General features: G+C 43.1%; 3 protein-coding genes across 3 annotated transcripts in view; all 3 read left to right on the forward strand.

The window, feature by feature from the left end:
* The window catches only part of LOC306818381 (uncharacterized protein), a 3,840-nt gene extending 2,586 nt beyond the window's left edge, over positions 1 to 1,254 (forward strand). Inside the window, exons 5-7 of the mRNA XM_079335943.1 lie at positions 1 to 99; positions 540 to 715; positions 1,126 to 1,254. The exon at positions 1 to 99 is cut by the window's left edge and continues 115 nt beyond it. Of these exons, the coding sequence (XP_079192069.1) occupies positions 1 to 99; positions 540 to 715; positions 1,126 to 1,178 (328 nt within the window). The 3' untranslated portion in view covers positions 1,179 to 1,254. The remainder of the gene's footprint in view (positions 100 to 539; positions 716 to 1,125) is intronic.
* A 2,661-nt stretch (positions 1,255 to 3,915) lies between these two features.
* On the forward strand, positions 3,916 to 17,557 carry LOC306818312 (transmembrane protein 47-like). The gene is made up of 3 exons (XM_079335826.1): positions 3,916 to 4,647; positions 14,224 to 14,364; positions 17,188 to 17,557. The coding sequence occupies exons 1-3, from the start codon at positions 4,419 to 4,421 to the stop codon at positions 17,364 to 17,366; spliced, it is 549 nt and encodes a 182-aa protein (XP_079191952.1). The 5' UTR covers positions 3,916 to 4,418; the 3' UTR covers positions 17,367 to 17,557.
* Positions 17,558 to 25,056: 7,499 nt separating this feature from the next.
* Positions 25,057 to 26,996, forward strand: part of LOC306818363 (dystrophin-like) — a gene marked incomplete at its 3' end in the record, with an annotated part of 151,902 nt that continues 149,962 nt past the window's right edge. The window contains 1 exon segment of the mRNA XM_079335917.1: positions 25,057 to 25,312. Within this exon segment, the coding sequence (XP_079192043.1) occupies positions 25,231 to 25,312 (82 nt within the window). The 5' untranslated portion in view covers positions 25,057 to 25,230.

The following is a 26,996-nucleotide window of genomic DNA, read 5'->3' on the forward strand; positions in this document are numbered from 1 at the left end:
GCTCAGCGTCCGCAGTGAGGAGGAGCAGGGGGAGGTGGAGAATGTGCTGAGAAGCGTCTCCTTCAACCTCACCGGACACGTTTGGCTGGGCCTGCGCAGGTAACGGGTCAACTCAACAAAGTCTGGATGTTCCTCCAGACACAGAAGGGTGTATCAACTGACCGAACAGCAGCAATGCTTTCTTTATCACATTTTGTAGATTGCAATCAAATATTTTTTGTTGCAACTGATAAACAAACTGACTTGTATTCCCACACGCGTTGTGTTTGCTCGATGGTGATTCTTGACAATATAAACTCTCATTCTCTCAATATAAGGCCCATTTATAACAGCGCTGCATTGGTAGACAACCATCTGCTGTGTTAACAACAGGCCATTAAAGGAGCAATGCTTATGAAACACAAGTCACAGATAATAAGCCTGGATGTGAGACAAAGTTAACACGGGAGAAGCTGACATTGTTTAAAGTTGTCTGCGGCCCCGAATGAATGTTTGGGTCATTTTTCACCTTCAAGTTCAATTCACTGCATCATTTCTAGGTACCTGATGGATGGCATCTGGTTTTGGATGTCTGGCACTACAGAGATTTACACCAACTGGGAGACACAGTCCTCCTGGGAAATCACCAGTCCATGTGGTGGCATGGACACCAGCAGCCCTTTTCACTGGAGAGATCTTCCTTGTGAAGTGCATCACCAATTCATCTGTTTGAAAGGTAAACATCCAGCCCAACACAACACAGTATGAGCTTTATTGCTGGTCAATCTCTTTTCCTACATTACCCACAATTCAACTTAAGCACAAACTGAAATGTACAAAACATTAGTAGCAGTCAAGGGAGCCTGGAGTTTCTAGTTCTGCAGGTTTATTACAGAAACTTGCGGTCTTAATGCCATCTGACCCTGACTCAAGTGACATCACACAAGGTTTAAAAAAACACACTCCTCTGCTTTAATTACACTTAACTTGAGCTGTAGTTCTCCTAAATACCAAAAATCCAGAGGACTGTTGGAGATATAGTTTAAGTATTTTCTTACAGCAATTTCAATGTTTGTCAGTGCATGCAGCTGTCACTAATTACAGTTCATTCATCTGATCTTTCCACTCTTTGTTTTGTCTTCACAGATACTCAGAACAACAAGAAGAGAGTGGAGTTCTTCAGCTCCACCAGACCATAAACGCGTGACTTCAAATGTAGCAAGTTCACTTGCAGTTGGCTGTTTTAGCCACAAGTTGTCTCAGCTTATGACGAACACGATCTAAATTTAGATTTCTGGGGGGCTGCTGAAAATGATTTGAGTTCCAGGGCTTTATAAAACAGGTCTGTGCATGAATACATTCTGAGAGGCCTTTCAAATATGAACATTAAAACTGCATACACATAGAAAATCACCGACTAACAACAATGCTAACTGGGTCGAGAGTTTTATAAACAGAATTTTGGGCATAGTCGAAAATCTTTTTTGCTTTGGTCTTCAAAACTGAGATCGATCAAAACAGCTTTTTTCAATTAGCTTTAGTCTGCCTTACTCTGTAGCTGCATAAAACATACAATCCTCAACAGATAATTTGAATTTGTGTAACAGACATGAAGTTAGCAGGCTAGTAATGCTCCTGAGTTTAAGCTTTCTGTCGTGGTTTGGTTTTTGTTCTGTATTTGATCTTGTTTTAGTTCATTGTTTCCCTCGTGTTCTGTGTATGTATGTTCCTAGTGTGGTTTACTTTAGTCCCTTGTGTGTTTCCCTGTATCCTTGTGTTCTTCTATGTTGCCTGTTAGTTTATTTCCTGTCTTGTGTTTTAAGTCTAGTTTTTAGTGTTTCCTGTTTTATTTTGTAGATCTGGTTTCAGTGGTGTCAGTGTCAGGTTATTCTGCACTTGGGTCCTCCTCTCCCTGTTTCCTACCCAAAACGTGACACTTTCTCTGTTTCTTTTTTCTTTTTCTGGGAATGACAGACTGGTGGAGTCAGACTCTTGTCTGCACGCTGCTAGCCTCGACGTCATCTTTAGTTATTGTTTGGATAGAGAGCCCCCGAGCAGCGGATTTTATATGCTGTGCGTTACTGATCCGATATTATATTATTATATTATATTACTATTATTATAGTCTTTTTTATCAAAGGTTAAAAAAAAGTTGAATTAGTTTTTAAACTTCTGCAGTGTGTCTTCGTGTCGTCTCGTTCTCCTTCTGACTCTTCTTCACAAATCTGTTTCCAATGCACTTTCATGATATTAAATAAATGCATTTAAAATAGTCTCTTTGAGGACAAACATGTCAAATAGGGCTTGAGTGGTTTCCAGTTGAATAAAGTTATAATGTGGTGTTTTAAAAACGTTTAGGGTGTATAGTCGGGGTGTGGACTTGTGTTATTTTGATTCAGAATATAAACAAAAGAGTTGCAGAATAAAGTAGAGAACTAAGTTTGGGAGAATATCAAGTTCTATTCATAGCTTCTTTAAGTTCTCGTTTAAAGTTTTCCCAGCTGTGAGAGTGTTTCAAATAATTTTAGATCTAACTTTTCCAATTTAAATAAATAATCTGAGTAAGCGTTTTTGTGTGTGTGTGTGTGTGTGTGTTTTTTTGTTTGAGGACTTGACACATTCAGGCTAAAAAGTGGAGGGAAAATTCCACAGAACATTTCTGACTGTCCCTGGAGTTTTTTCATCTTGCTTCAAATCCGCAGACGACCATACTGTATCCAAGTCCCCGGAGATTCCTGCACAAACTGGATCTGTCAGCCCATAAAGAACAGAAACACAATTTGTGGAGTGCGTTCATTATTCCTCTTCTGAACGTCGATAAAGTCCTCGGAGTGCAGTCACAAATTAAAAATGTTCTTGATTGAGTTGCATTTTGTTTCCGAGTATTACATTTACCTCAATACACGTTTGACACAAACAAAATAAATCTCATTTCATTGATGTCTACCGGTGCAGCATCAAAACAGGCATATTCCTTCATTATTTAGTAATGTGCTCTAAAAATATAAAACCGCTTCCTACCATTCAGCTTTGATTTATTGGATAGAGGTGAATGTTTTGGGGTATAAGGATGAAGCATTTGTCTGAAGGGCGGTGTGTCTCGGAGATAAAACAGTGCCAGGAGCTATTTTCTTATTAAATTGTGAATAACTTATGTGAAGCTCATTACGGCCTCTATAACATAAAAACGTCAACCCTCCATGTCTTTCACCTCTATCTGTTCTCCCTTGTCCTCTCTCTCTCTCCCTTCGTCTCCTCTCCCCCGTTATCATCGCTCATTATTGTCCTGCTGGGGAGTAAACAAGGCCATCTTTTCCTCTCCATCAGCCTCTCCATCCCTCCTGTCTTTCCGGTTGGATAAACACATGGATGGCTCTGCCTCCCTAAACCTGCTCACCTCTGCTGTGCAGGCCTCCACCCTCCCCAACCCCTCCTTCCGCCTGTCTATGTGCGTCTCCTTGGTCTCATCTCTGGCTTTGTCATTAGTATGCAGAAGAAACAATAATATTCCTTCATGTGGCTCCCTCTTTCTACTGTTGCCATCACTGTGGATGCTTTCTTTTCCCCTCTCCATATTTATAAATAGATACGGTTATTCTAAATGAGAAGGCATCTTACATATCAGGAAATGTGATTCAATGAAGACTATGTTACTTCTAAAAAGTGTATATTGTTGTTATGCTTCAGGATAGAGTTGTTGCAGAGGTGACAGTCCTTGTCACAACAGTTGCAGGTTCAACTCCCTGTGATGATGCTATTTCGTGCATGTCATCACAATAGGCTGCCAAAAACATGGAGGAAGTCTCATTGACATCACCCACTGTTTTCTGGAGTGGACTTTTGAAGCCCAACGATTATTATTGTTGCCAATTGAAATGCTTTCTATAACTTTTGCTCAGCTTAAAATGGGGAAGAGAGCTGGAGCTGAGGCAGGTGACGACTTTGCTTTATGTCAGTTTGTTTGTTTTTCTTGTACTCTTTTTTGCCTTATAGTTTTCACAGGTTCACAAAAAATCATGAAAATCTGACCTGAAAAATAATATCATCTAACAACTCCAAGAAAATCCTTTGGTTGGTGGCCGATCAAATTGAGCTGGTTCGATTGGGGCTGGGGACCTCTGTAGATTTTCTGGCCAAGCTACGCCCCTGAAAAATCAGCGTTTCTTTTTTCTTCCCATCCCTCTCTTTAGGACCATGGAGCACATCACTGATCCCTCGGGGTCTTGACGTCAGTTTTGTAAACGGTGGAGGTCTCCTGTGCGCGGCGGTGGTGGAGCTCACAGGCGCAGCGTCCGAGCAGCGCGCAACGCAGGGCGGCTGCGGCGTGCTACAACTCTCCGCTCAGACCTCCCCTCCTTCGCTGATTCTCACACATCCACACACCATCTGGAAGGGATACACCAACACAAACCCACCCTTTAGCATCCTCTTGCCCCGCCATGTCGTCCGCTGTCACCGAGACGGAGGAGTCGGCGCGCAGCTCCCCGCTGACGCCGCTGAAGCTGGTCGGGCTGGTGTGCGTGTTCCTGGCACTCTGCCTGGATGTGGGAGCCGTGATGAGCCCGGCATGGGTGACTGCCGACGACCAGTACTACCTGTCCCTGTGGGAGTCCTGTTGGAAGCCCGCGAGCACCGAGGACTGGCAGTGCAGCAGCACCTTGGGCTCAGGTAAAGTCACAATGCATGCGCTCATACATGAATCCATCGATTACCTGTCCCGTGCACACTTTAACTGAGCTGAGTGAAGCATGATGATGATGGTGGAAGGGATGCTTCCTTACCTCTAGGAGGGCAATCCTGGATAAAAATGCAGACAATAGTGTGTGGACCCGAACAATGAGTAAACAATGAGTTGATGATACAGACAACACATTGGGTTACTCTGTGATGGTGAAGGGATTCAAACTATAAGTACATTTTTAAGTAAAATGCTCTGCTCTTTCTTTGTCTGTTTCACAAGTACAAGAGAGTATGTATTTATATAAATTGGTAAAAAAAAGTATGAAATATGTGCAGTAGCATTTAGATCAATATTTTCACAGTTGTGACATCCAGTTAAACTTTTAAAATTAACAGAGCGTTTTTAAAAATGCTTGGCTTTAAAAATGTGTTTAAGACAATGGTGGGAAGTTTCTTCCATTTACACTAAATAACTAAAACACATCGTAACATTTTCTTGGACATTGTTGGCTCAAAAAAAGTACAGATAGAGGACTGGTAAGAGGCAATAACATGCATTTTCACCTCCTATTAATCACTTTATAATAATTTATAAGCATCCAAACAGCTGCTTGGTTGGCAGGCTGTCCTCCTTTATGTCTGTGAGTTGCTTCATCGTCTGTCACGATGTGTAATGAGGGTGAGAAGGAAGGACCCTAATGCAGATGGTTTAAGGCAGACTTGCAATTTGTGTCAGTGTGTGTGTGTGTGTGTGTGTGTGTGTGTGTGTGTATGTGTGTGTGTGTGTGTGTGTGTGTGTGTGTGTGTGTGTGTGTGTGTGTGTGTGTGTGTGTGTGTGTATGTGCAACATGCAGGTAGTTGGGTCCAGAATCCTTGGTGATTAGTGCTGCAGAACTGCCACCACCTTCATCCTGAAGTACACCGACTCTCCCGGGCGTTGCACCCTCGACCCAACGCTTAATTCGTTCATTTGTCAGCACAGATAACCCTTCTGTCTCGCTCTCCTTCGTCCTTTCCTTTCTTTTGTTGTCTGGACGACGACCCTGTTGACGCATCCAGGAGACATCTTTTAGTTTGGTTTCGAGGGAATAGATAGTTCATGAGTGTTACTCGACTTCTGTCTGTCTGTCTACGTCTCTGCTACATGTCTGGGTTTGTGTGTATCAGTATGAAATTCAATGTGTGTGTGTGTGTGTGTGTGTCTTTGGCAAAGACAAACCTGGGTTTCTGTGTGTGAGTGCACAACTTTATGTGTGTGATTTCTGTGCCAATAAGAGGCTACCACGTCGAGCTGACCTATTTCTGGACAGTCTCCTCTGAAGCCCGGCTGAATATTTTATGTCACACTCTGATTTCTCTGTTGTTACATCTCTGCACCTCCTCTCCCAGGACCTGCACACACACACACACACACACACACACACACACACACACACATACGCACACTTGCTGACACATTTTATCACCACAATTTTCAGTACTTTCTTTCCCTTCACTTAAACACACACACCCAGGCTCCATACCTCACTAATTAGATGTCTTGGCCAGCGACAGGTGTGTTTCGACTCATATGTGTGTGAAACATTGCAACACACACACACACACACACACACACTGATGAAAAGCAGGCCCTGCTTGTGCCAGCCGCGGGAACAGACCAAAGCAGCAGTATCTGTTGAATTAGCTGATTCCTTTCAGTCTTTGTGATTGTATTGTAGAACTGGAAGGATTTCAACAGGACAATTATCTTTTCACCTGTTCTGCTTTAGAAAGTGGAGCGAGCACACTGTTGAGGTTAGACGTTGTCATAAGACTATTTAAACCTGCGTGGCAACCATAAGGTTCAGCGTTTTGTCGTTAGAGTTGAGCTTCATCGATTAGAACAAAGGGATCCGATTTATCTGTGTCCAGCTGGAACATGGTCCCAGACATGCAACAACACAAGGCACAGTGTGCGTCTGGTTGACTCAGACAGGACCAGATAAATGCCCTGCTCTCTGCATGCCTTCTTCCCTAACAACAAGCTCACTGCAGTAATGTATGCACAGAAGGATCATGTAATACTCCAATCAGAGTATGCAATCTTTAGTTGACATCATGCAGTGCATAGCCTCTAATTAATCTGACTGAGAGGGGAAAAACAAAGGCATAAAGGATGATCCTGCTGTGTGGATTGGAAGAGAAAAGCTGCCATAACTGGAATATAAAAGTCACTGTTCCCTTATACAGGTGCTATTGTAATCGTTATTGTTATGAGTATCTGGAGCACCTTTCAGCTGTGTGCAAAGGCCTTCATACGAGACGGCAGTTTCACAACAGCCAGACATGGTAACATGGGATCTATTAAATGAAATGTATTGTCGATTTGACAGGAAAAGAGGGAGGAGACAGATGGGGAATAACATGCAACAAATGTCCCTGACGTTTATGTCTTTAGACAACCCATGACACTTGAATGATTCTGAAGTCAGTCTGTGGGGGGTTAAATTAAATCTCATTATATTAAACACAGACGTTGGCTGACATGAGACGGCCAAACTTGGCTGGTTTTCAGGCTTTTCACGCTTATTATGTGCCAAGTCTGATTTTTTTCTCCCAAAAATCCGAGTGTGTTTCTTAGTTATAATTGCAATTTGGATGTCGGCATGAATGCTATTATAGAAGATGGATAACCCTGCTGTGAAGTTCACACAGTATTAACCTGGGCACCCTGATTTGGGATTCCTGTCATGTCAGGAATAAAAAAGGGAGACAAATCAGACCTTCACTTCCTTCATATTCCACTTATATGGAATTTAAACTTAACATACTGCTGTGGTCAACATTTATATTTGAACAATAAATGAAGTGATGACTACACAGCCTTGTTTCCAGCTGTATCAGGAAGCTTGGTCTGTGTACGCATCCCTTCATGTATTACTTTACAACCTCACCACTGTTCACCTGCGCTGCCAATAATTCTTCACACAACATGTCAAATATCATGCAACCCCCCCCCCTCAAACATTTACTCAGCAGAATACCACAAACCCAACACTCTAACACATACACACAGCCATGTTTTCATATTAGCTGTCAAAAAAAGGAGTTCAAGGTTTTTTTTTTTACATGTGCAGAAATTTCAGAAGCCGACATTCAAGACCGTGACAGCTCAGAGCGAAAACCTGGAAGTGAATTCACTCACATTTGACAAATGGGATATGCTGTTCAGAGAAATGTGTTGTTGTGGGCGTTTGGCCTCATAGGCAGACATCAGAGAAACTTTTAGCTGTCACACACACACACACACACACACACACTGATTTATACCTACTCCATTTCTCTCTTTATTCCCACTTTCCTCCTCTCTGCTTACATCATCCTGTCACGCTGAATCTGCTCGTCATCTTCATCCTTCCTTGTTTCCTTCCATCTTCCTCCTTCTCACATGGGCCCCGCCTTGCTAACACATCTCCCTCTGTCCTTTGTTTCGCTACAACTTCCATTTCTGGCTTTTTCCTCAGTTGAATGAACAATCAGCTATGTGCTGGGTTGCTTGTTGCCCCCCCCCCCCACAACATGTAGCTTTGAGTGAAACCAAAGAAAGTCAGAACAAAAGGTTTGTCATTCAGCTGACCTTGAGAAGAGGTTTCCCATGGCTCTCTTTGACTTTTTTCTCGCTCTATTTGTGTGTGCGCTTTTGCACCTTTTCGAGCCAAGAAACACAAGCTCACTTTAAAATAATTTAGAGGCCAAAAATGTGGGTTTTTGGTCTTTATTTTTTTTGGTCTGTTTTGACCTGGATTCACCCGTCTTTTATTGTGGCAGATTTAAAATCAGTCACCATTGAAACCTCTATAAAATGTTGCCTCCTCGCGCTCTGCCCCTCTCATCTTTCTCTATCAGCGTATCGATCCGTCTGTAGCTTTCACTCCCCGGGCCTTTTTCATCTGAACCCTTAAATGAATTGTCTTTTTCTCGCCTGTTTCTCTTTTTTCCATCTCCTCACTGTTTGCTCCTCGTTCCCTCTTGTCTCTTTTTCTCCCTTTCCTCCCTCCTTCACTTCGCTTCCTCTCCTCCCTCAGGGTTTCATTGTTACATTTCTTATGTTAATCATTTTCCCTTTGTAATTTCAGCCTTCTCCGTCTCCATCTCTCCTTTCCATTTTCTCCAGGGTCAAGTCTCTCCCCCTCTTTCACCCCACCCTCCTCCTCCTCCTTCTCCTCTCCTCTGACTCCATCTCTCCTCTCACTGAGCTCAGTCCCCTGAGACGCTCGTTCTATTTGTAGCGGCTGAACGAGGAATGGGAAATGATGTGGCATTCAGTTCTGTGGCAGGCAGACAGACAGGGGAATAGCCGGGGACCTGCAGCCATCCCCAAAACATTCACATATACACACACACACACACACACACTTTTTTTCTCTCTCCGCATGATGGGGAAAAGGGTATTCATGTGCCCCAAACACACATAATCCTTGTTGGATGCAAATCAAGCTTTCTTCAAAGCATATATCGCAGCAGCAGCAGCAGCAGCAGCAGCAGCAGCAGCATGAGGCGGCAAAGAAAAGCCAGAAAAGTCTCAAAATAAACAAATTCCACTTTATCTAAAGTCTTTAAAAGAGCGTGTTTGTTTAGCTACAGTGTCTCCTCTGGTATTAACTTGCTGTTCTTGTGTTCTTCCTGTTTTTACACATTCATGTGAAGTGCTGACTTGTAAACAGGCCCTGCTTTATATCTCTTTATTTGTCTGTTGTGCTTGTTGTGAATATGTTTTTGATTAAATCCAATCTCTCAACGCTGCAATGCAAAGAAAACCTTTACACCATGTGGAACTGATGAGAAGAATAGCGGCTGCCTTTTATCAGGTGATTGTGGCCTGTCATGATCCGGAGCATTCGGATGCATGCCTCTGTTTGGGATGTTGAAATAAATTGGTGCTTCTGGCCTCTTCAGGTGTGTTCAAGGTCTGACGCCCCAAAGAGCAGTTCCAAATGAAGGAGGAGACTTTTTTTGGAAACAAGGGAGGAGCCCAAAGGGATCTAGACTTTCATTTAAAATAGTTCTTAACAGCCAATGAGAATGAATCAATAAGACTGATTTACCTCTCAGCCCTGCTTTAAAGTGTGCTGGCATGGATAAGAAAGTCCACACTTAGCAAACACAAATGGAATTTGGAGACCTGCTTGTCAGCCACTAAACTTTCCTGTATAAACTGTGAATCTCAGCAGTTCAGCAGCTCCAAAAAGTCTGGGATGTTACATCCTTGTGTCAGCACTTCATGAAGGCATCTCCACCACCAGCTGTGCCAGAATCACACAGGATTCTCCGTGTGATCCTGTGCAGACAAGATGAAGTGAGCATACTGTATGTATCCACATATCCTATATACAACACCCTGCAGCCATCTTTGAGCCTCCTTCTTGGTTTCATTGTTTGTAAGTTGTCGAGCAGGTTAGCTTTTAAATAGATGACTTGATCTTGGTATTGATCATGAATACAATATTATAGATATGGTTCTGGGCCTTTGCTTGGCAGGTACTGATTTGCAAAGTGGAGCAGAGCAGGACTGGATGTTTGATTGGGTGATGTTTACTTTGCAGTGTCAGACTAATTTCACTGATTGAAATGTTTAGACAGCTGGCAAAATACTTCATGTGTGATTCTTGATTTTACATTTGCAGCTTCAGGACTGACAGGTCGTGTTAAGGATACATGAATCCAAAGTAGAGCCGCTAATCAGTGTGACAGCTTGGAGAGGCTTTAGAGTAAAGGAAAACCTGCAACAGTTCAGTGCAGTAATCCTGTCACAAGGCAAACAGTCACATTAGGAGCAAGAGACCTTTCTGTGTGTCTGTGTGTCGTCACATCAGAGTGTGTGTGTGTGTGTGTGTGTGTGAGAGCGATGATTTGTACGGTACATATAGAAAGTCACGCCGTTTCCTGTATGTGTTACCGTGTCCACGAAGGAATTTAAAAAATGTAAGTCAGCCACAGTGTGTGTGAGAGAGAGAGACAGAAAGAGGGCTTTGCATATTGTATGCACATGAAGGATAAAACAGCACAGTGTGTGTGTGTGTGTGTGTGTGTGTGTGTGTGTGTGTGTGTGTGTGTGTGTGTGTGTGTGTGTGTGTGTGTGTGTGTGTGTGTGTGTGTGTGTGTGTGTGTGTGTGTGTGCATTATTATTATTATTTTAGATCTTTGCAGCAGTTTAAGTGACAGTGAGTGAGGATAGTGCAAGTTAGTGAAGATAAGTCAAACAGGCAGCCGAAGTGATAAATACTTGTCACTAAACAGCAGATGAAGGATGAAAATAAGGTGTTCTGCTCCCTTCTGTTTCTCGTGAATGTGATTTAACTCTTTGTTAGTCAAGTCTAATATCTCACATAACGCCTGTTTGATTGAGGTTGTGTGAGTGAAGCTCTCAGAGACACATTTCAAAAGATGGCTATTGCAGAGAACATTTGTTTTTGTGATGCCTTTCAGTTTCGTGCAGGCGTGTGATTGGATGAATCTGCCTCCACAGACTGAACCTGCTCCGTGCTTGGAGGGAGGTTAAAAAATGAATGAATGATAAACCACCTGAGCCTCCCGAGAGCCTTGTTTCACCCTCGCTGCATCGCTTCCTCTCTCATCCTTCATTCCGCTCCTGTGTACCTTGTTACATCGCTTCTACAGGGCAACTTTTTGGGCAACTCTCAGGGGGCAACTAAATTGCTTTGGTGTTGTTGTTTTTGCTGAGCTGACTCCAGATTTTTCGCCCGAAGTGCTTCTCCTAAAATATGAAGCAAACAGATGCTAACATGTGCAGACAACACCACACGGGCAGATCAGAGTCAAGGGCTAGAAAATCAAAAAATGGGCCTTCAGGTTGGAATACTTTGGTGCTGCTCACTGTTGCTTTGCATTCCTGATTCAAGTTTGTGTTTACAGCAAAGATCTACCTCACCTCTCTGCTCTCTTCATCTTTAATTTCCTCCTTCCCACTATCCACCTCTTCATCTCATCTTTCACCTCTGTCCTTATCTCGCTCCTTCACCATCCATCTTTCATAAGGTTTTTGAGACCAGTTCATCTCAAACAGCTGTAAAAGGAAAATAAATTCTCTGAAATGTATCTGTACTGACAGCTCCCTCTGACATTCATTGATGTTTCTTACACAGCTGTTACTTTGAAGTCTGCGTTCTGTATGTCTGTCCTCAAGGGCTACAGATCACTTGATGAGTAATATAGCACTTTCCTAGTTTAGCCGTGTTGTTCAGAAATAGGTTGATCGAGCAGCTTACATGAGCCCGGCCCGTCTGACAGCCTCAAATCTGATCACAGTTTGAGCGCAGACAGGTGGAAGAAAAGGTTCGAGAAGTGGTCAAATATCTTTTCTCCCTGAGCCAAGATGCATTAAATGACAAGTTGTGTGTGTGTGTGTGTGTGTGTGTGTGTGTGTGTGTGTGTGTGTGCAGCCCCTAAACACCCAGTCACACCAGCTTTAGTGCAGCCCATCTGTTCCACATGTATGTGCTCAGTGGATTAGCTTGTGCTACATCTGCATGATGTTTTTTCACATAGAAGTCAAGATGCGGATGCTGAAAATCCAGATTGTGCGAAGAAGGAGCTGATGTATCTTACGAGTCCTTTTTCACTAACCAGTTTGACCTAAAGTGACACTATCACCTCAGTTCTGCAGAACAGTAAGAGCTGAGGCCACGAGTGGCAAAGGCAGATAAAATACTTAAATTCATCTCCTCTGAAATATTGAATGATTGTCTCATTTCAGCCTCCTAGCTGATGTGCAATTATTTTTTTCTCCATAGTCATCTGGTTAATAGAGCACATTCTCTATGGGCACAAAAGTGACGAAGCATGACTTAGCTAACAGAAACATTTCTCCTTTCTGAATGAACTGTCCTATGTGCAGTTTCATTCACTATCTGTGAAAATAAAACATTTGATGACGAAGCAGTCAAGGTCACCTGACATAGCAGAGATCGTTGTGTTGTGGAGGATTCATGGGACAAGATGGACAATGATCAGACAAACTGCACCATAGTTTAAAAATGCATGTTTTTTGATTTGAGACTTAAAAATGGAGAGAGAGTCTTTCAGGGTTCGATTACGTTGTCAACGGTTCGATATCACGATGGGCTGCATCCTCAGTTTTCTGCTTTTACTCACCAACACCTCACCTTCCCTTTATATCGACCACTTCGGCAGCTGGCTGCATCTGAAAGCTGCCTCTGTCTTTGCTCACCGTAAGTAGGAAAGCAAAAAATAGCCAAATCTTGAGTTTGACGTAATGAAGGATACTAAGTTTGGGGAGTGTCTTTTCTGTGTGTGTGTGTGTGTGTGTGTGTGTGTGTGTGTGTGTGTGTGTGTGTGTGCTATTTCCGAGTGCATCTGGCCCTGGTGCTTCCCTATATATAAATGCGGACAGATTTTTGATAAGATGCCAGCAAAGCTTTTTAGCCGATGCTTTTTGTCAGCTCAGGTATTCTAAGTGCTCTCTCTCTCTCTTCATTACTTTCACTCAGCGCTGCTCCGTCTCCAGCCCCATCAAGCCCTCCTCGCCTCCCTCTCTCTCTCTCCCTCGCTCGCTCTACCTTCGCCCCTCTCTGCGTCCGCTTCTCCCTTTTCTTGACATGTCTTTTTCATGCTGCCCTCTCTCTGTCCTTGTAACAGAATGCCTGGCCACTTACATGTTGCGCCTCTTTTATCGCCCATCACCCTCTCCACACTTCGTCGCCACAAAGACCTCCTCTTCCTCTCACTCCAAACGCTCTCCATTTTTCCCTCCACTCCCTTTCTTCTTTTTTTCTTGATCTTCTGACACAGCTGTTTCTTCTCTTTTGTAGTAAACCATCTTTACCTTCCCTTTTTCTCTTCTTTCCTTCATCATTTGTGCTCTGACTCTATCACCTTTTCTCCCCGTATCCTTGCTCCCTTCTTCACTTCATACCTTTCTTTATATGTCTTTTCTTTTCTGTCCTTGCTTCCTTTTCTTTATTGCCTTTAAATTCTTTTATATTCTACCTTTCTCCAAACTTTGTCTTTCCTCGTCTAGCTTCCTTTATCAGTCCCTTCCTGTCCTCTTACCATCCCTTGATTCATCCCTTAATCTTCTGTCATTTTCTCTCTCCTGCCTGTGAAACTTTATTTCTTTGTTTCTCCCTCGCTGCCTTTTCCCTCCCTTTCTTCTTCCATCTCCTTCATCTTTCCTTCTTTTTTACACATTTCCCTCAACATTTTCTTTTGTTCCTCCTAGTCCCCTTTTTTCAGTCCATCACTTTCTTTTAACCCTTTCCTTCCATCGTTTCTTTATAATCAACATACTTGACGATGAATATAAAATGTCAAGTAAAATTACATTCCTCTGGTGACTCCTCTGTCTCCTCTTCGAGGATGCCCTCAGGGTCGAGCATTTCATTTTGTGTGCGTTCACTGCTTTGCATTTTCCCATGAATATTCTCTAAATGTTTTGTATTTCAAACACTTTCTCTGTCAATCTTCCTTTATATTACATGCCTCCTCCTTGCTCTCCATCTCTCATTTCTCCTCCTTTTTACCCCACTTCCCTTGTTTCCTTTCCAGACTGGCAGGTTGCTACGCTAGCCCTGTTGCTAGGGGGTGGAGCCCTGGTGCTGATGTCATTCCTGGTCGCCTTGGTTGCCGTGTGCATCGGCACGAGACGGCGCTTCTACGCACCTGTCGCCTTCATGCTCTTCGCTGCAGGTCAGCACACACACAATGAACTGTGGTCCACACACACAATTACATCTGCGCTGGGTCGAAGGCCACACACTCATTATGTGCTAAAGTACACACACCTAATGACACACACACACTTAATTAGCCAATTTAGACAAGGTAGCTGGAAGGTTGCAGGGTAATCACAATGAAAACTGACGTGCATTTAAATGATAATCCTTACTTTCTCATTCAATAGACACGCACACATTTTCACAACCACACACACACACACACATTTCCTCTCTCCCTCAAACTCATTTAGAGAAAATCTTATTTTTATGAGTCTGGCCCAGCAGGGTCGAAGCAGAGCGTCACGCCTGTCTGTTTAATTTCCCCAGCCAGCCCCAATCTCCAGTTGGACGACTGTCAAGTTTCCCACGTTGTCCCCGTCTTCACCTCCAAGAGTAATTAGAAAAGTCTCTTTTTTTTGGGGCATGAAGTGCTTCATTCTGCAAAGCGGGATGTGTTGCCTGTCGGATGTGTTTTTGTGCAAAGTACAGTGGTGCGATTCAGCACTAAAGCATAAATCTTCTTAACTTAAAGGGATGGTGCAGAGTGGGACTCACCTTATACTACTTTTAGAGCTTGTGTGGGCAGTGAAAATCCAACAAGTTATAATTTAATTTTCCTATTATATTTGTCTGACATTTGACTGCTCATTTAAATACAGCCACTTTGTATGCTGTGATGATTGAAAGGATTTTTCTGTCTTGAGCCTCAGTCGAGCAAACAGAGAGTCTGACATTTCCAGCTTGAATACGTAAGAAGGCACAAAGACTGACTGCTCCCAGGAAGCCCACACTTTAACCCTTTCTTTAATATGTACCGAGTGTCATTGGTATAGAAAGATAAGAGTCTCCTTTAGGAAAACTAATGATGCTATAGGTTTGCTTTTCGAGGGCTGGCAGGTGGCTGAATAGCGAAGCCTCAGCTTCAATTTCTTATTTAAAAAATCCCCTCAGAGGCAAGACTCAACGCTGGAGCAGATTGGAGTCATTTGGGAACAAAGCACTTAGCTGTAAATGCCAAAATTGATCCATAATTGATACAAACATTAGAACAGAACTGTTTAAAACACGAATGAGTTACTGGGTCCCATAAGGATACGTCCAACTTGTTGTTTGAACACGCCACACAACGCCATTTTAACTCCTCTGCTTGCTGCAGCGATACAGAAGTGTCCTCTGTGCAGCATGACATCACTGTGTGCTTGCAGTCACCAGTCTGTCATTTAATGACCCTGATTATACCTCTGACTTCATCCAAGAGCCGGACGTGTTTTTATGTGAGCAGAAGAGTTTCACATCCCTCGGACAGGTGATGATCCTCTAAACGTTTGTTTGTTTGAAGGGTTTACTGCTCGCTGCTTGTTGCTGTACTATTGGCAGCTCTCCCCTCTTGGACATCATACACACGTTCTTGTTTGAAGTCTTTCTGGGAAGTCTGCCTAAAGTGTGCAGGCCTGGAGGTCCTTTCTTCTACTGGATATTCTTTCATTAAGTTTCTAAAATGCTTTTGCAGTTTGAATAAGATAATTTATTCAAAGTCATTACAGTGCAAGAGATATTATCAAGCAGTTACTGCTGATTGCCGGGTTCCATTGAGCCTCCTTTTTCTTCTCAAAGCCTGCGTCACAAGCAATCTTGCACAAGTTTCTTTTGAGACTGAATAGGTTCTTTTTTTTTTTTTTTCTTACTTCTAAATTTATTGAAGAGAGAATTTCAAAGCCCTGGTCAACGCTAACGTCTCTCTGTTTGCTACAAAAGTTGCAGCATCACCAAATATTGAAATTGCAGTTTATAAAGGATGACAACGTCCGGATCGATAAAAGCGGTTTATCCTCAGAGGAGCTGGAGCAGCTCTTTGAAAGTGAATGTAACGAAACAAAATGTGCTGAATCAACTTTAAACTTCACTTTTCAAAACAGTCCAAACTCGTTTGATTCTGTACAAAACAAGCACAAGTCATTTCATATGTTGTTTACGGTCCTGGAAAACAACAACGAGTAAACTTAAAACTCAAGTGGATCGGACATAAGCAACGCCTGAAACGGCGAGCACAGAGGCGTTTGTGTGTTTCTGGGTTGACTCTAGAGGGACCCTTAGATAATCATAGCTCACGTACACACTTCCCCACAACCAGCTACCTCTTCAAGGCTTGTTATTCACGCCCTCCGTGTTAATATTTGCATGCTTTTCAGATATTGAGCAGTCCGTGTTGTTTTTTCTCTCTTATGCAGGAAAGTGCCAGAGCTTGTTTGTGTTCCCGCAAGATGAATTCCCTTTGAAGGAGCAACGAGTGATGTGTTCCCCTTTGTTCCCCTGCCATCCATCGCTCCTCACCCCCCTCTGTTTAAACAGCTATCTCTCTGTTGTTCTCCCGCCATCCTCCTCTTTCCACCTGCAGTCATCCCTTCATTAACTCGTCTCCCTTTCCTTTGACTCTCCGGACACACTCTCATCCGCTGTCTCATTCCCTCACTTCCTCCATTCTGTTTCCCATCCCCATCCCTGTCTTTCCTCTTTTCTGTGACAGCTCCCCAACTCTCTGACACACCCAGCCCATGCTAATCTCTATTATTAACTCTGTGCTTTGTTTCTTACTGCTTTCAAACAGAACAGAAAATCAGTGTCGTTTACTAAATCCCGATATTCTAATGTCATTAAACTCTTCATCCCTTTTTAATCTCTTGATGCTATGCTAGTTTCCATGCTGACCTTATAGACAGGGTTCCTCGCTGCAGCAGCATTAAAGTGGATCGCACGTGTCCCTGCGTGTATTTATTGTCTTCATGTGTCCCTCCAGTTGTCCTCCAGGCCTGCAGCTTGGTCCTCTACCCCATCAAGTTCATCGAGAGCATCAACCTGAGGATCTACCACGAGTTCAACTGGGGCTACGGCCTGGCCTGGGGGGGGACCATCTTCTCCTTCGGCGGGGGAATCCTCTACTGTCTCAACCCCAAGAACTACGAGGAGTATTACTAGCCCCGTTTCAGGCCGAGAACCCTCCGGTCATCTGATAGAGAGGTATTCTGGGGGTTTAGGGCTATTTTGTTTTAATGGCTCCATTTCCAGCAGCTGTAGGAATTACTTGATAGTGGACAGAGCCAATGGCCACAAGCTTCCCTGAAGGCGATATTCACAGGGTGAAGCTGGAGGTCGGGGGATTTCTTTTCTTGCCTCAGTCAACAGAAGTGTGAGCGCGGAGGTTGATGGATATTTGAATTTATAGCTCCAACATCGGTTCTGGAGGTGGGGAGGAGTCGTATTAGTTTATTCCTGGGACTTGTGACACACCTGGGCAAACTGACAACTCTGCAGTAGCGAAGGAGCTTTGCGTGACAGTGCCACCTTTGTTCTTCCTTCTCTGTGAACTGCACTGCAAGAACTGCTCTTAGTTTGTCACGAGGAACAACCCATCGACTCTGACTGAGGAAACAGGATTTCAGACTGGGAGGCTTTTTTCTGCACGTTAACGCAAGCATGCACATGCAAAGGTTGTGTACCGTCACCTGTAAACATCCGCTCCTCGGGTTTGGACATCTCTTAAAAAAAAGTAAACCCTCGTCTCCTGCTTCACGGGAGCATCGTCATCATCATTGGTGCATTGTAAGAAGTTGTGGCATTTTGTTAGTCAGACTCCTCTGGAGCTCTTAACTTTTCACAAGGACGTGGAAGAGGATCAAGCGTTACTGTTGCGCTTCATAACTTTTCATAAGACAGATTGATTCCTGTGGGTGAAGGCAAGAGTGGGGGAACAAAATAAAGACACCCGCTCAATATTCTGTTATCGACCCACTTGTCTGTAACCACCGCGAGCCACAGGGTGTGCACATGCAGCTGTCATGATTGATTAAGCATGGTCAGAGGTATGAGACAGGACTGCTCGGCTGCCTCCGAGAGTCTGCTACATTTTCGATTCCCGATGAGGCGAGTTTCTCCACCGTGACGAACGAGGCATCCTTCCTCATTTCATCTCAGCTCCTCTGAGTTCTGTTTGTGGGAGGGAGTGTCATCTTTACCCAGACAGATACGGCCTCTCAGTGGACATGTTTACATGCACATCTGAAGTTTAGGAAAGTAACGATCTGCATTCAGGGTGTTTAAAGAAGTAACCACAGAAACACACGAGGGAGCTCTGGCTTTACTCTTCACACGGTTTAGTCTGAAAAGCCTTCAGCTTTAAGAGGCTGATATCTTGATCATCCAGGTTCACGTTCTGCCGTCCATGGCTCTAAAGTCCAACGCTAGAATCCAATGCTAATGCAGAACACATTTTGGTAAATGGTTATGTATTATAAAGGCAACCATAAAGGTTCTAACTCATGGTTACAGGTTGATGTTTCACACACGCTGTGGTCTAAGCCCTGCGGTAGTATGAGAGGAAAAGCTTAATTGTGTGCATGTAAACATTGCCACTGGAGCTGACTATTTATAAACTGGATCAGTGTATGTTCTGAGAAGTTCAGGCCACAATTCATTAACATCAAACCGCCGTCTCCTTGTCTTCAGTAAATGTCAGGGATCGGCTCTGCGCCCAGACTGAGCAGATCTGTTCGAATACACGTGTCGGCACAGAGAAAGCAAATGTCAATATCAACCAGCGTCACATAAACTGGGAATATTGTGTGATATTGTGTCCTGCGTGGACGCGTTATCACCATCCTTAAAAAGATCATCTGATAATCAGAAGTGAATCCTTTTGTTCCTCGTGTCTATCAAACCTCCAGCTGTGCAGGTGTTGAACATGGGTTTAGTCAAGTTTCTGGTTGTGGATGCAGAAACCCACTTTCAGACTTGTGTACTGGTTTTGAATAGTGGATCAGACCACAGAGCAGGTAATTATGCTAATTTGGCTTTGATTCTGGAAAAACAAACCTTTCATGTTTCCTCTCAGCCGCAGTACAAGTTCAACCTGCTGACTTACTTCCCTCACCCTTTGACCTCCTCGCTCCCTTCAAAACACACTCTGTACATTTGAGATGACACGGGCATCTGAATAAGATTTCTCTGGCTGACATTTTGAAAGATACAACCGGCGGCTTCTCTGTGCTCTCCATTGTCACATATTTACCGCGGAGCTGTCGAGCAACCATCAACCAAAAATAGGATCCGGGCTGCCTCCCTCGCCACCTTTTCAAATTGCAGAGCCGTGCATCCGCCTCACGAATCACACAGCTGACAGAAGTCCATTTATGTTATATTAACTGACAATGATGTTGAGCACAGGAGATGAGAGAGATTTCCTCTGTGGTTGATGCAGATCCGCTGTTTGTTTTCAGCAGCCCTGCCTGTCACTTAAACTAAAGCGCTTTTAAAACCAGCTTATTGGAGTTTGTTAACAACTAAGATCTGCTACGACTGGAGTGATCAGATAATGCTGATCACTGTGTGTGTAGTAGGAAACTGCTGGCCTATTCAACTTTGAGAGTGATGTTATCTCAAAGATGTGGGACACATCAAGTCAATGCACTAAAAAACAGACAGAAAACATTCAGTAAAGTTTTTTGTCACGTCACCTCTGAAGCAAAGACTTTGTAATCCCGTGAATTTGTATACTTTCCCCTTGTGAGGTCATCGGCACCCTGAGTGTAGAAAAAAAACCTCGACTGTAATTTGCAGACTGTCATGTAAATCATCTCTTCAGAGTAACCTTGCGGGAAGGATGTAGTGGAGGCTGAAGCCACTTAATCTCACTTTACAAGCCTTTTCAGGCCGACATCAACCTCATGTTGTAAATCCACAGTGTAAATCGTGGTAGGTGGTGTTGAACTGACGGGCGTGTTCAGACAGCTGCCTCTTCTGTGGGGCAAAAACGTCCTTAAAGTCAACGCTTGTTATGAGGATTTGTTTTACTTACAGCTTTCACTTTTACAGCCGTCACTCCATCAGTCTCACAGCGTTCCCTCTCAAGCATGTGACCCAGCTCATCTGTGTTTCATCCGTCTGAGCGAGGTCCCAGCGTCATGGCGTTCAGTGCTGGAGCTCCAGCTAACTAGTGTTTAGCTTCGTCGAAGCCTTTTTTTTTTAATCAGCTGACTCGGCGTGTTGTTCCGTCCCGACACGATGAGAAAGTGCTGAAGTAGACATCATCACCACCACCATGATATTTGATATGGCCGCTACTGTATTTAAAACTGTTTGATCACAGCTTAGTGAAGATGTTTTTTGCGACCTAGAAAACGTCTCTGTGCTTTGGTGGTGTAGAGGAGCTGTAGGTATAAACTCTGTAACAGACCTGGGTTAAATATACGACGGAATAACTTACCAGTAAATAAAAGAGAAAGGACTCAAATAACCATTAAAATACAGGAATACTGATGAACTATAAAAGCAACTCTCAAGCTCAGTCCCCTCTCAGATAATTAGAAATCAAAGGCAGGATTAATTTCTTCAGGTTGTTTTTAAACATGATGCTGCTGTTACTTCCTGAATCTTTTCACCCAGATCTTTTTCTGCATTTTGAAATGTGTCGTCCAGAACAACAAATGTAGCTTGACTGCGTACCGCTGCTTCCTCCAGGAGCCGGCAGATGCACTTAAAGTTGTTTTGATTTCTTAATTGGGAGCGGAAATTAATGTGGCGTCAATCGCAATTAACAGCCTCTGATTCTGAATGACAATGCAAATATGTTTGCACCAGTTTCTCAAATGACCTACATGCTTTGATTTTTAATGAAGCACTTTAATGTGCGTCTGAGTAAATCATTTGGTTTGTGTTGGGCCCCTCAGTGTTTTATTTCTTCGGGGACCTACGTGAGCTTGACATCGTGCTTATGAAAACAACTGCCCTTTAATATTATAATGACGACTTGTGTCCGACCCATGCTAATTCCTGGTATGTTTTAGCTCAGGTCTGAGTCGTATTTATTAGCATTTATTTGGTTATTAATTTACTGATACTCGTAAACAGAGACAGCTCTGTTTTATGCATCAGCTCCCAGTAAGCTGGAGACAAACACTGTCTAATGATGTGCATAGGGATTTAGGAAGTGTATGTGAGTGAGTGACAGAGGAGTGTGTGTGTGTGTGTGTGTGTGTGTGTGTGTGTGTGTGTGTGTGTGTGCACACGTGTGTTGGCATGTTTTAGATGCCATTGTAGAGATGTCAGTAATCAGCATTTAACTCTTTGTACGTTGGCACATTAAAGCACTCAACAGAATCTCTCTCCCTCATTTTGTTGTCAAGTCGTCTTTCTTCCTCTTTTGAATCTTTACGCTGCTCTGAAATGATTCCTGTCGTGTTTTGTCTCGCTCTCGGTTTAACCCCCAAACAGAATCGAGGTCTCGTGCGCTAAATGCAGCACCATAATGCTCCGAGGTTTTCAGGTAAGCTAAGGTAAAGTCATCCAAAAGGGCAGCGTGTCATCTTCAAAATGGGAAAGTCCAATCAAACAGAACCTTCATGAGACTCATCTCTGAACCTATGGAGGTCAAATCATTTTGGTAAGGTGTTTTTTTGTTTATTTTTCTACCATAAAACTTTGGACACGTGATGCCATTTGAAGTGCAATGTCTTTCTAACTGCTATGTTTGTTTTTCTGCAGATGACACCTTCCTTAATGTCATGTATGACAGCTGCCTTTAACCCTCTCCCTCTGCCTCTGATGACGTCTGTTGACTGTGGAGGACGTGCATGCTTTTAAGTCGGTGTGAATTGACCTTGTCTGTAATTTGTAAAGTAGGATGTCAGGGCAAATTGCCACCCACATTTCAGCAACCAAAGAGGTCCTCTGGTCATAATGAATCCTTCGCTCATCTGTCGCAGCAATTGTTTGAAAAGAAAGTCTCTGCTGCCTTTTCTGCACCTTTTTCCTTCACAGAATCAGCAAAGGTGTCGACACATTTCAGGCGCATATTCGGCTGACTCATCTCACAACACAGTACGAGATCCTTTCACAAACTACACTCCGATCAGATGACTGGTTTCAAATGAAATTCATTTATTTCTTCCAGCATGTGTAACAATGTCGCTCCCTTAACACAAGCTGCACTTCATTGCCTTCATGTGTAGAAATTCAGAAGAAGACTTTATTTATTGTTGCTGTCGTGCAGCCTCAACGTTAAAACACAAACAGCTTTGACTTCACACCGAGAGTTTTCAGTGGTGGTTCTTACCATGAATTTCTTTTCCATCCACTTACCAAGAGCTGCTGTATCTCTTGTAAAATCCAGAGTTCTCCTTGAGCAGCTCTAATTTTCCCTCATTATCTGAATGAACACATTAGAGACGATATCTGCTGCCAGGTTCTGACTTTCAAGTGTGCTCTCAAGTCCTTGTGTGCGAGCAAACACTCACTCTGCCAAGTACAAGTCCGAGTGCCAATTGCCAACGTGAGGAAATCCTCCATAGAGATCCAAAGAAACAATTTCTCTTTCCAATAAAAACGTATTGACTTAATTTCTGAATGTGTTCCCCACAGAGACCTTTATTTATTATTTATGGCGGGAAAGGCGACTGTAAACAAAACAGCTCAAGAGTTGTTGTTTGAAGTAAAATGTTGTTGATTGCTGCAGTGACAAAGCACTCTTCACTGCAGGGAACATCAAGATCTCTGCAAGAAAGAAGATCTCATCAAGTTATGTAACAGTTGGTTTTCATGCAGCAGTGCCCTGGAGCATTTTGTCATGTGAGTAAAGTAGCATAGTTGGAACTACTGCATCTCTTTTGTAGCCTAGAAATTAGATTTTGAATCACATTTGTGGTTTTTTTTCTCTCATGTGATTGGCTTTAAAAGTGTAAACAGAAGTTGAAAAAAAAGTTGCTTCTTTCCCAGATCTCATTGCTCAGGGAAGAAAAGCAGATCCAGCACAATTACTGTGTTAAATTTATAGCCCAGCTGATAAACTGGAAACTCTGGCTCCAGCAGGGAAATGATTTCTCTGCCACCCCGACTGCTGACAAAAAGCTCCAGGAGAGTCGGAGGGTGGTTAAGGAGCTGCACGCCTCGTCAGCCTGGATTAGCTCTCATCAGCTCTGTGAGTACATCTAACATCAGACACACTTAACATCTGTGTCATTTAGCCTCCAACAGATCCACACAATGAATGAATGATCTGAAGATAAACTAATACTACACTGGATTATGGATTCTGCTCAGGCTCCATTTAATATTATTACATTTTTTAAAGATTTTACCACAGCTGCTTTGTTGTTGACTCAGCCCTGAGGAGGGGACTCATGAAAACAGACTCACTGGCCTATTTTACAGTAGAGAGTTCATACTGTAACCAAACCTGTGCTCATACTGCCACCTGCTGTTCAGTTTCTGCCAATACGACCAAAAGCTCCAGATGGAGAGCCACAAGTCAAGTTTGTAGTACATCTTAATTTACTTTGGAAAAACAAATTCAGATATATAACATCTCAAAACAAGAAAAAGAGGAAATGGAAAAGCTCTCTGCTAATCAATGAAACTGCAGTTTGATTGCCGCATCTAAGATTTCATTTTCTTTTCCATCTCTTTTAAACATGTATTTAGTTATTTATTGTTGTATATATTTTTCTGACCTACATTCATAAAAAAAAATCCTGCTTGTATCATGTATTAGGGTTAGGGGTTAACCCCAACTATCCATGAATAAAACTACTGCTACTCTGTAAGGATACAAAAACAGTCCTTTTCTGACCTCTTCTGGTAGAACTTGTGTACTGCACGACGCTGAGACATCTATTTGGCTGCAGCAACATTTATAACTATCATCTATAACTTACAGGGTGGTATTTCAGATCCGATATAGTCATGAAGTAATATTAGTGTCTTATCGACATACTTTCACCCCCACACCGCCACAGTAGCCCACCCTCAAACACATACTGTACACCCCCTCTGCCTGGCCTTTGGACCAGTTCATTCACTCACAGGCTGCACCCTCCTCAGGATTTCAGTACTTGTGAGTAGCCTGGAACTGCCGGATCCATCATACCATCATATTTAATTATAGCAACTCTCACAGACTCTTAAATGTGTAACGCGACGTGCCTAATGGAGCTATTACTGTAAATCAAGTCCTCGTTCTGGCTGGCCGGGAAATCCAGGGTGTCAGAATATCAACAGATCTAATAATAGAAAGTCTGGAAAGAGACGGAGGAGTGAGTTTCCCACAGTCTATGGTTTCACACTGATAAAGAAGACCTTAGGGACCCTCAAACTCTGAAGTGATTTTGTACTTTTTCTTAACTTAAGCCAAAATGCATCTTCTTTTGTAAAAAAGAAAAGTGTATCCATGAATCTACCTTTAAACTCAATGACCCACATTCACATACATCAGAGTGAGCACTAACCCACTGAACTCCTCTGGGTCCAGGAGATTGAGGCTATCGGGAAAACCGTGACACTATAGACATTTTATAACATTCGTTACCTTCTGTCACGTGACCACCACTTGCAAGAGGTCAAAGTTTACCTCACCTTAATATTTGGTCACTACATCATCGAGCACAGTGCGGAAATAAATGTCCACCAACACTAACGCGTCCGCTGGGTGTCAGGTTTTACGCATGGCGTCCGCCAAACGGGACAAGGGGCCACCTACTCCAAGCATCCCACTATTTAGAGGTGGGAATGCTCCGACACCCCACCCCACCCACCCTGCACACCTGCTCCGCTCAGTCTGGGACTGTCTGACAGACCCGGCCGGTCCCCCTTCAGTCCTCGTCCCCTCCAGTCTTTACCGGCGCTCGGCTCCTGAGCCCACATAGTGCGCACCGTCTGGGTCTGGATCTGTACTCTGGATTTTTTATTTGTTGGAAGAACCCGTTCCTTTACTAAACCCGAACACCCCCCTCCCCCTCCCCCCCACGCACACACACATACACACACGTGTAACTTTTAACACCGGGTGTTATCGATGGCGGAGGGTGTGCGCCCCGAGGACTACTGCGACGAGCCAGTGGAGGATGAATTTGGGGAGATCATTAAGTGTCGATCCGGTAAGAAAGCTAGTGAATGTGTGTTTGTGCGTGCGATGGGACAGGAGCGCGCGCGCGTGAATGTATGTGTGTATGGATCTGCGCGCGAGAGAGAGAGAGACCATATGCTTGTGTGTGTAATATTAAAGACCCATCTGTCCACTGATGGGACAATATCCTGTTGAAGATGCTTGATACCTGTGACTACAGTTCAAAATAATCACAAACTTTCCCATCAGACTGATAATGTGTCAGCTGCACACATAACACTCACAAACTCTAAACAAAGGAAATGTTTATTTTTAACATCATACGTCGTCTTTTTTAGTTAACTCTGGATCATCATGTCATCTTCAGGATTTATTTCATAATAAGCTAGATTAGTATAGTATAGTAAGATAAGTATATTGAACTATTTGACCTGAAAGAATCACTGCTCCGTCTGCGTGTGTTACTTTCTTTTGTATTTGAGGAATGTTCAAAACGTGAATGTGACTGTGGACACTTTGCAGCCTCTGTAAGATATTCTCTCTGTGAGAGTGAAAACGTGTACTACATTTCCCATGAACACTCTCGTCCTATTTCAAGCAGGATGTTGGCACTTTGCAGGGCATTATCAAATCTAAAAACAGCCTGAGACTGTGACCTTTTGAGTTGTGGCTTGTCAGAGAAAAATCTGTTGACTTTTCTTGGAGTTATAGATTCATCGGGTGTCAGTTATGTGATTTTGACTTTTTAAAAGTTGATTGAGAAGTGAGAAATTGATCAGGTGGACAACCCTGACGTGCTGTGTCCCAAAAACACTGGATCCTACATTTCCCATAATGCAATAAAATAAACTTTCCTTATATTAGACTTTCTAGCTTGGTACCAACCAACCTCTGGGGTTGGAAAAAATACATTCCTCCCCCCTTTTCCCGTGATGACGTCATGCTCAGAGTAGGAAGCACAGAGGCAGTTTGTGATTGAAAAATCTCCCCCCAGGAGCTTCGAGGAAAAGTGCAGTCTGATTATAAAACATGAGATTTAAACAGAATCAGGACTCTGTGGTTTATAGTTTTGCATTTAGCTGATATGCACTGAAATTAAAACATTATTTACAGTATATTAATGCAACAGGCTGCGTTTAACTGTTGCAGCTGTTAAATGTGGAGCTGGGTTGAATTTACACTGAGCTGGTTTTTGTTCCTGACCAAGAAATCAGGTCCTTTCTAAAAAAATGTCAATTTAAATCTCTATTATCTAAATAACAGCATGAAGAAAGTTTCAAAGAGGAGAGTTCACAGAAGAATCCAGACAGCTCGTCTTTCTGAGCTTAGAAAACCAGAACTTTTTCTGAGATTTCTTTAATCACACATTTTCTTTCTTAGATATTTCCTTTGTTATACAAAACCTTATCAGTTAATCAGCTTGAATGTTAAAAAGTGTAAATGAATGCCGAGGCGGCCGCTCCCTGTGACGTGGTGATCCTGGTTTCTAAGTCTATTTTTGTCCTCTGTCCTCTGGGTGCCACATAGCGTACATGTAATTCCCTTCATCCCTCCGTTTAACCCCTCAGCCTTCCTGGAGCAGCGTTCTTATTTTTGCTCAGATTTTACCTTGCTGCATTAAAAGTCAACAACTTGTGGAACTAAATCAGGATGAAATAGTTGCCGAGCTTCAACTAACCCAACCCTGGGCTAAAAATGTTCTGGGTGTTGAGTGT

This window comes from Symphodus melops (assembly GCF_947650265.1).
Source record: "Symphodus melops genome assembly, chromosome: 23".
In the NCBI taxonomy this organism is placed as follows: Eukaryota; Metazoa; Chordata; class Actinopteri; order Labriformes; family Labridae; genus Symphodus; species Symphodus melops.

Coding starts and splice junctions, on each gene's coding strand:
- LOC306818312 (XM_079335826.1), top strand. CDS start 4,419: ATGTCGTCCGCTGTCACCGAGACGGAGGAGTCGGCGCGCAGCTCCCCG. Junction 4,648..14,223: donor CAGCAGCACCTTGGGCTCAG/GTAAAGTCACAA, acceptor TTTCCTTTCCAG/ACTGGCAGGTTGCTACGCTA. Junction 14,365..17,187: donor CTTCATGCTCTTCGCTGCAG/GTCAGCACACAC, acceptor GTGTCCCTCCAG/TTGTCCTCCAGGCCTGCAGC.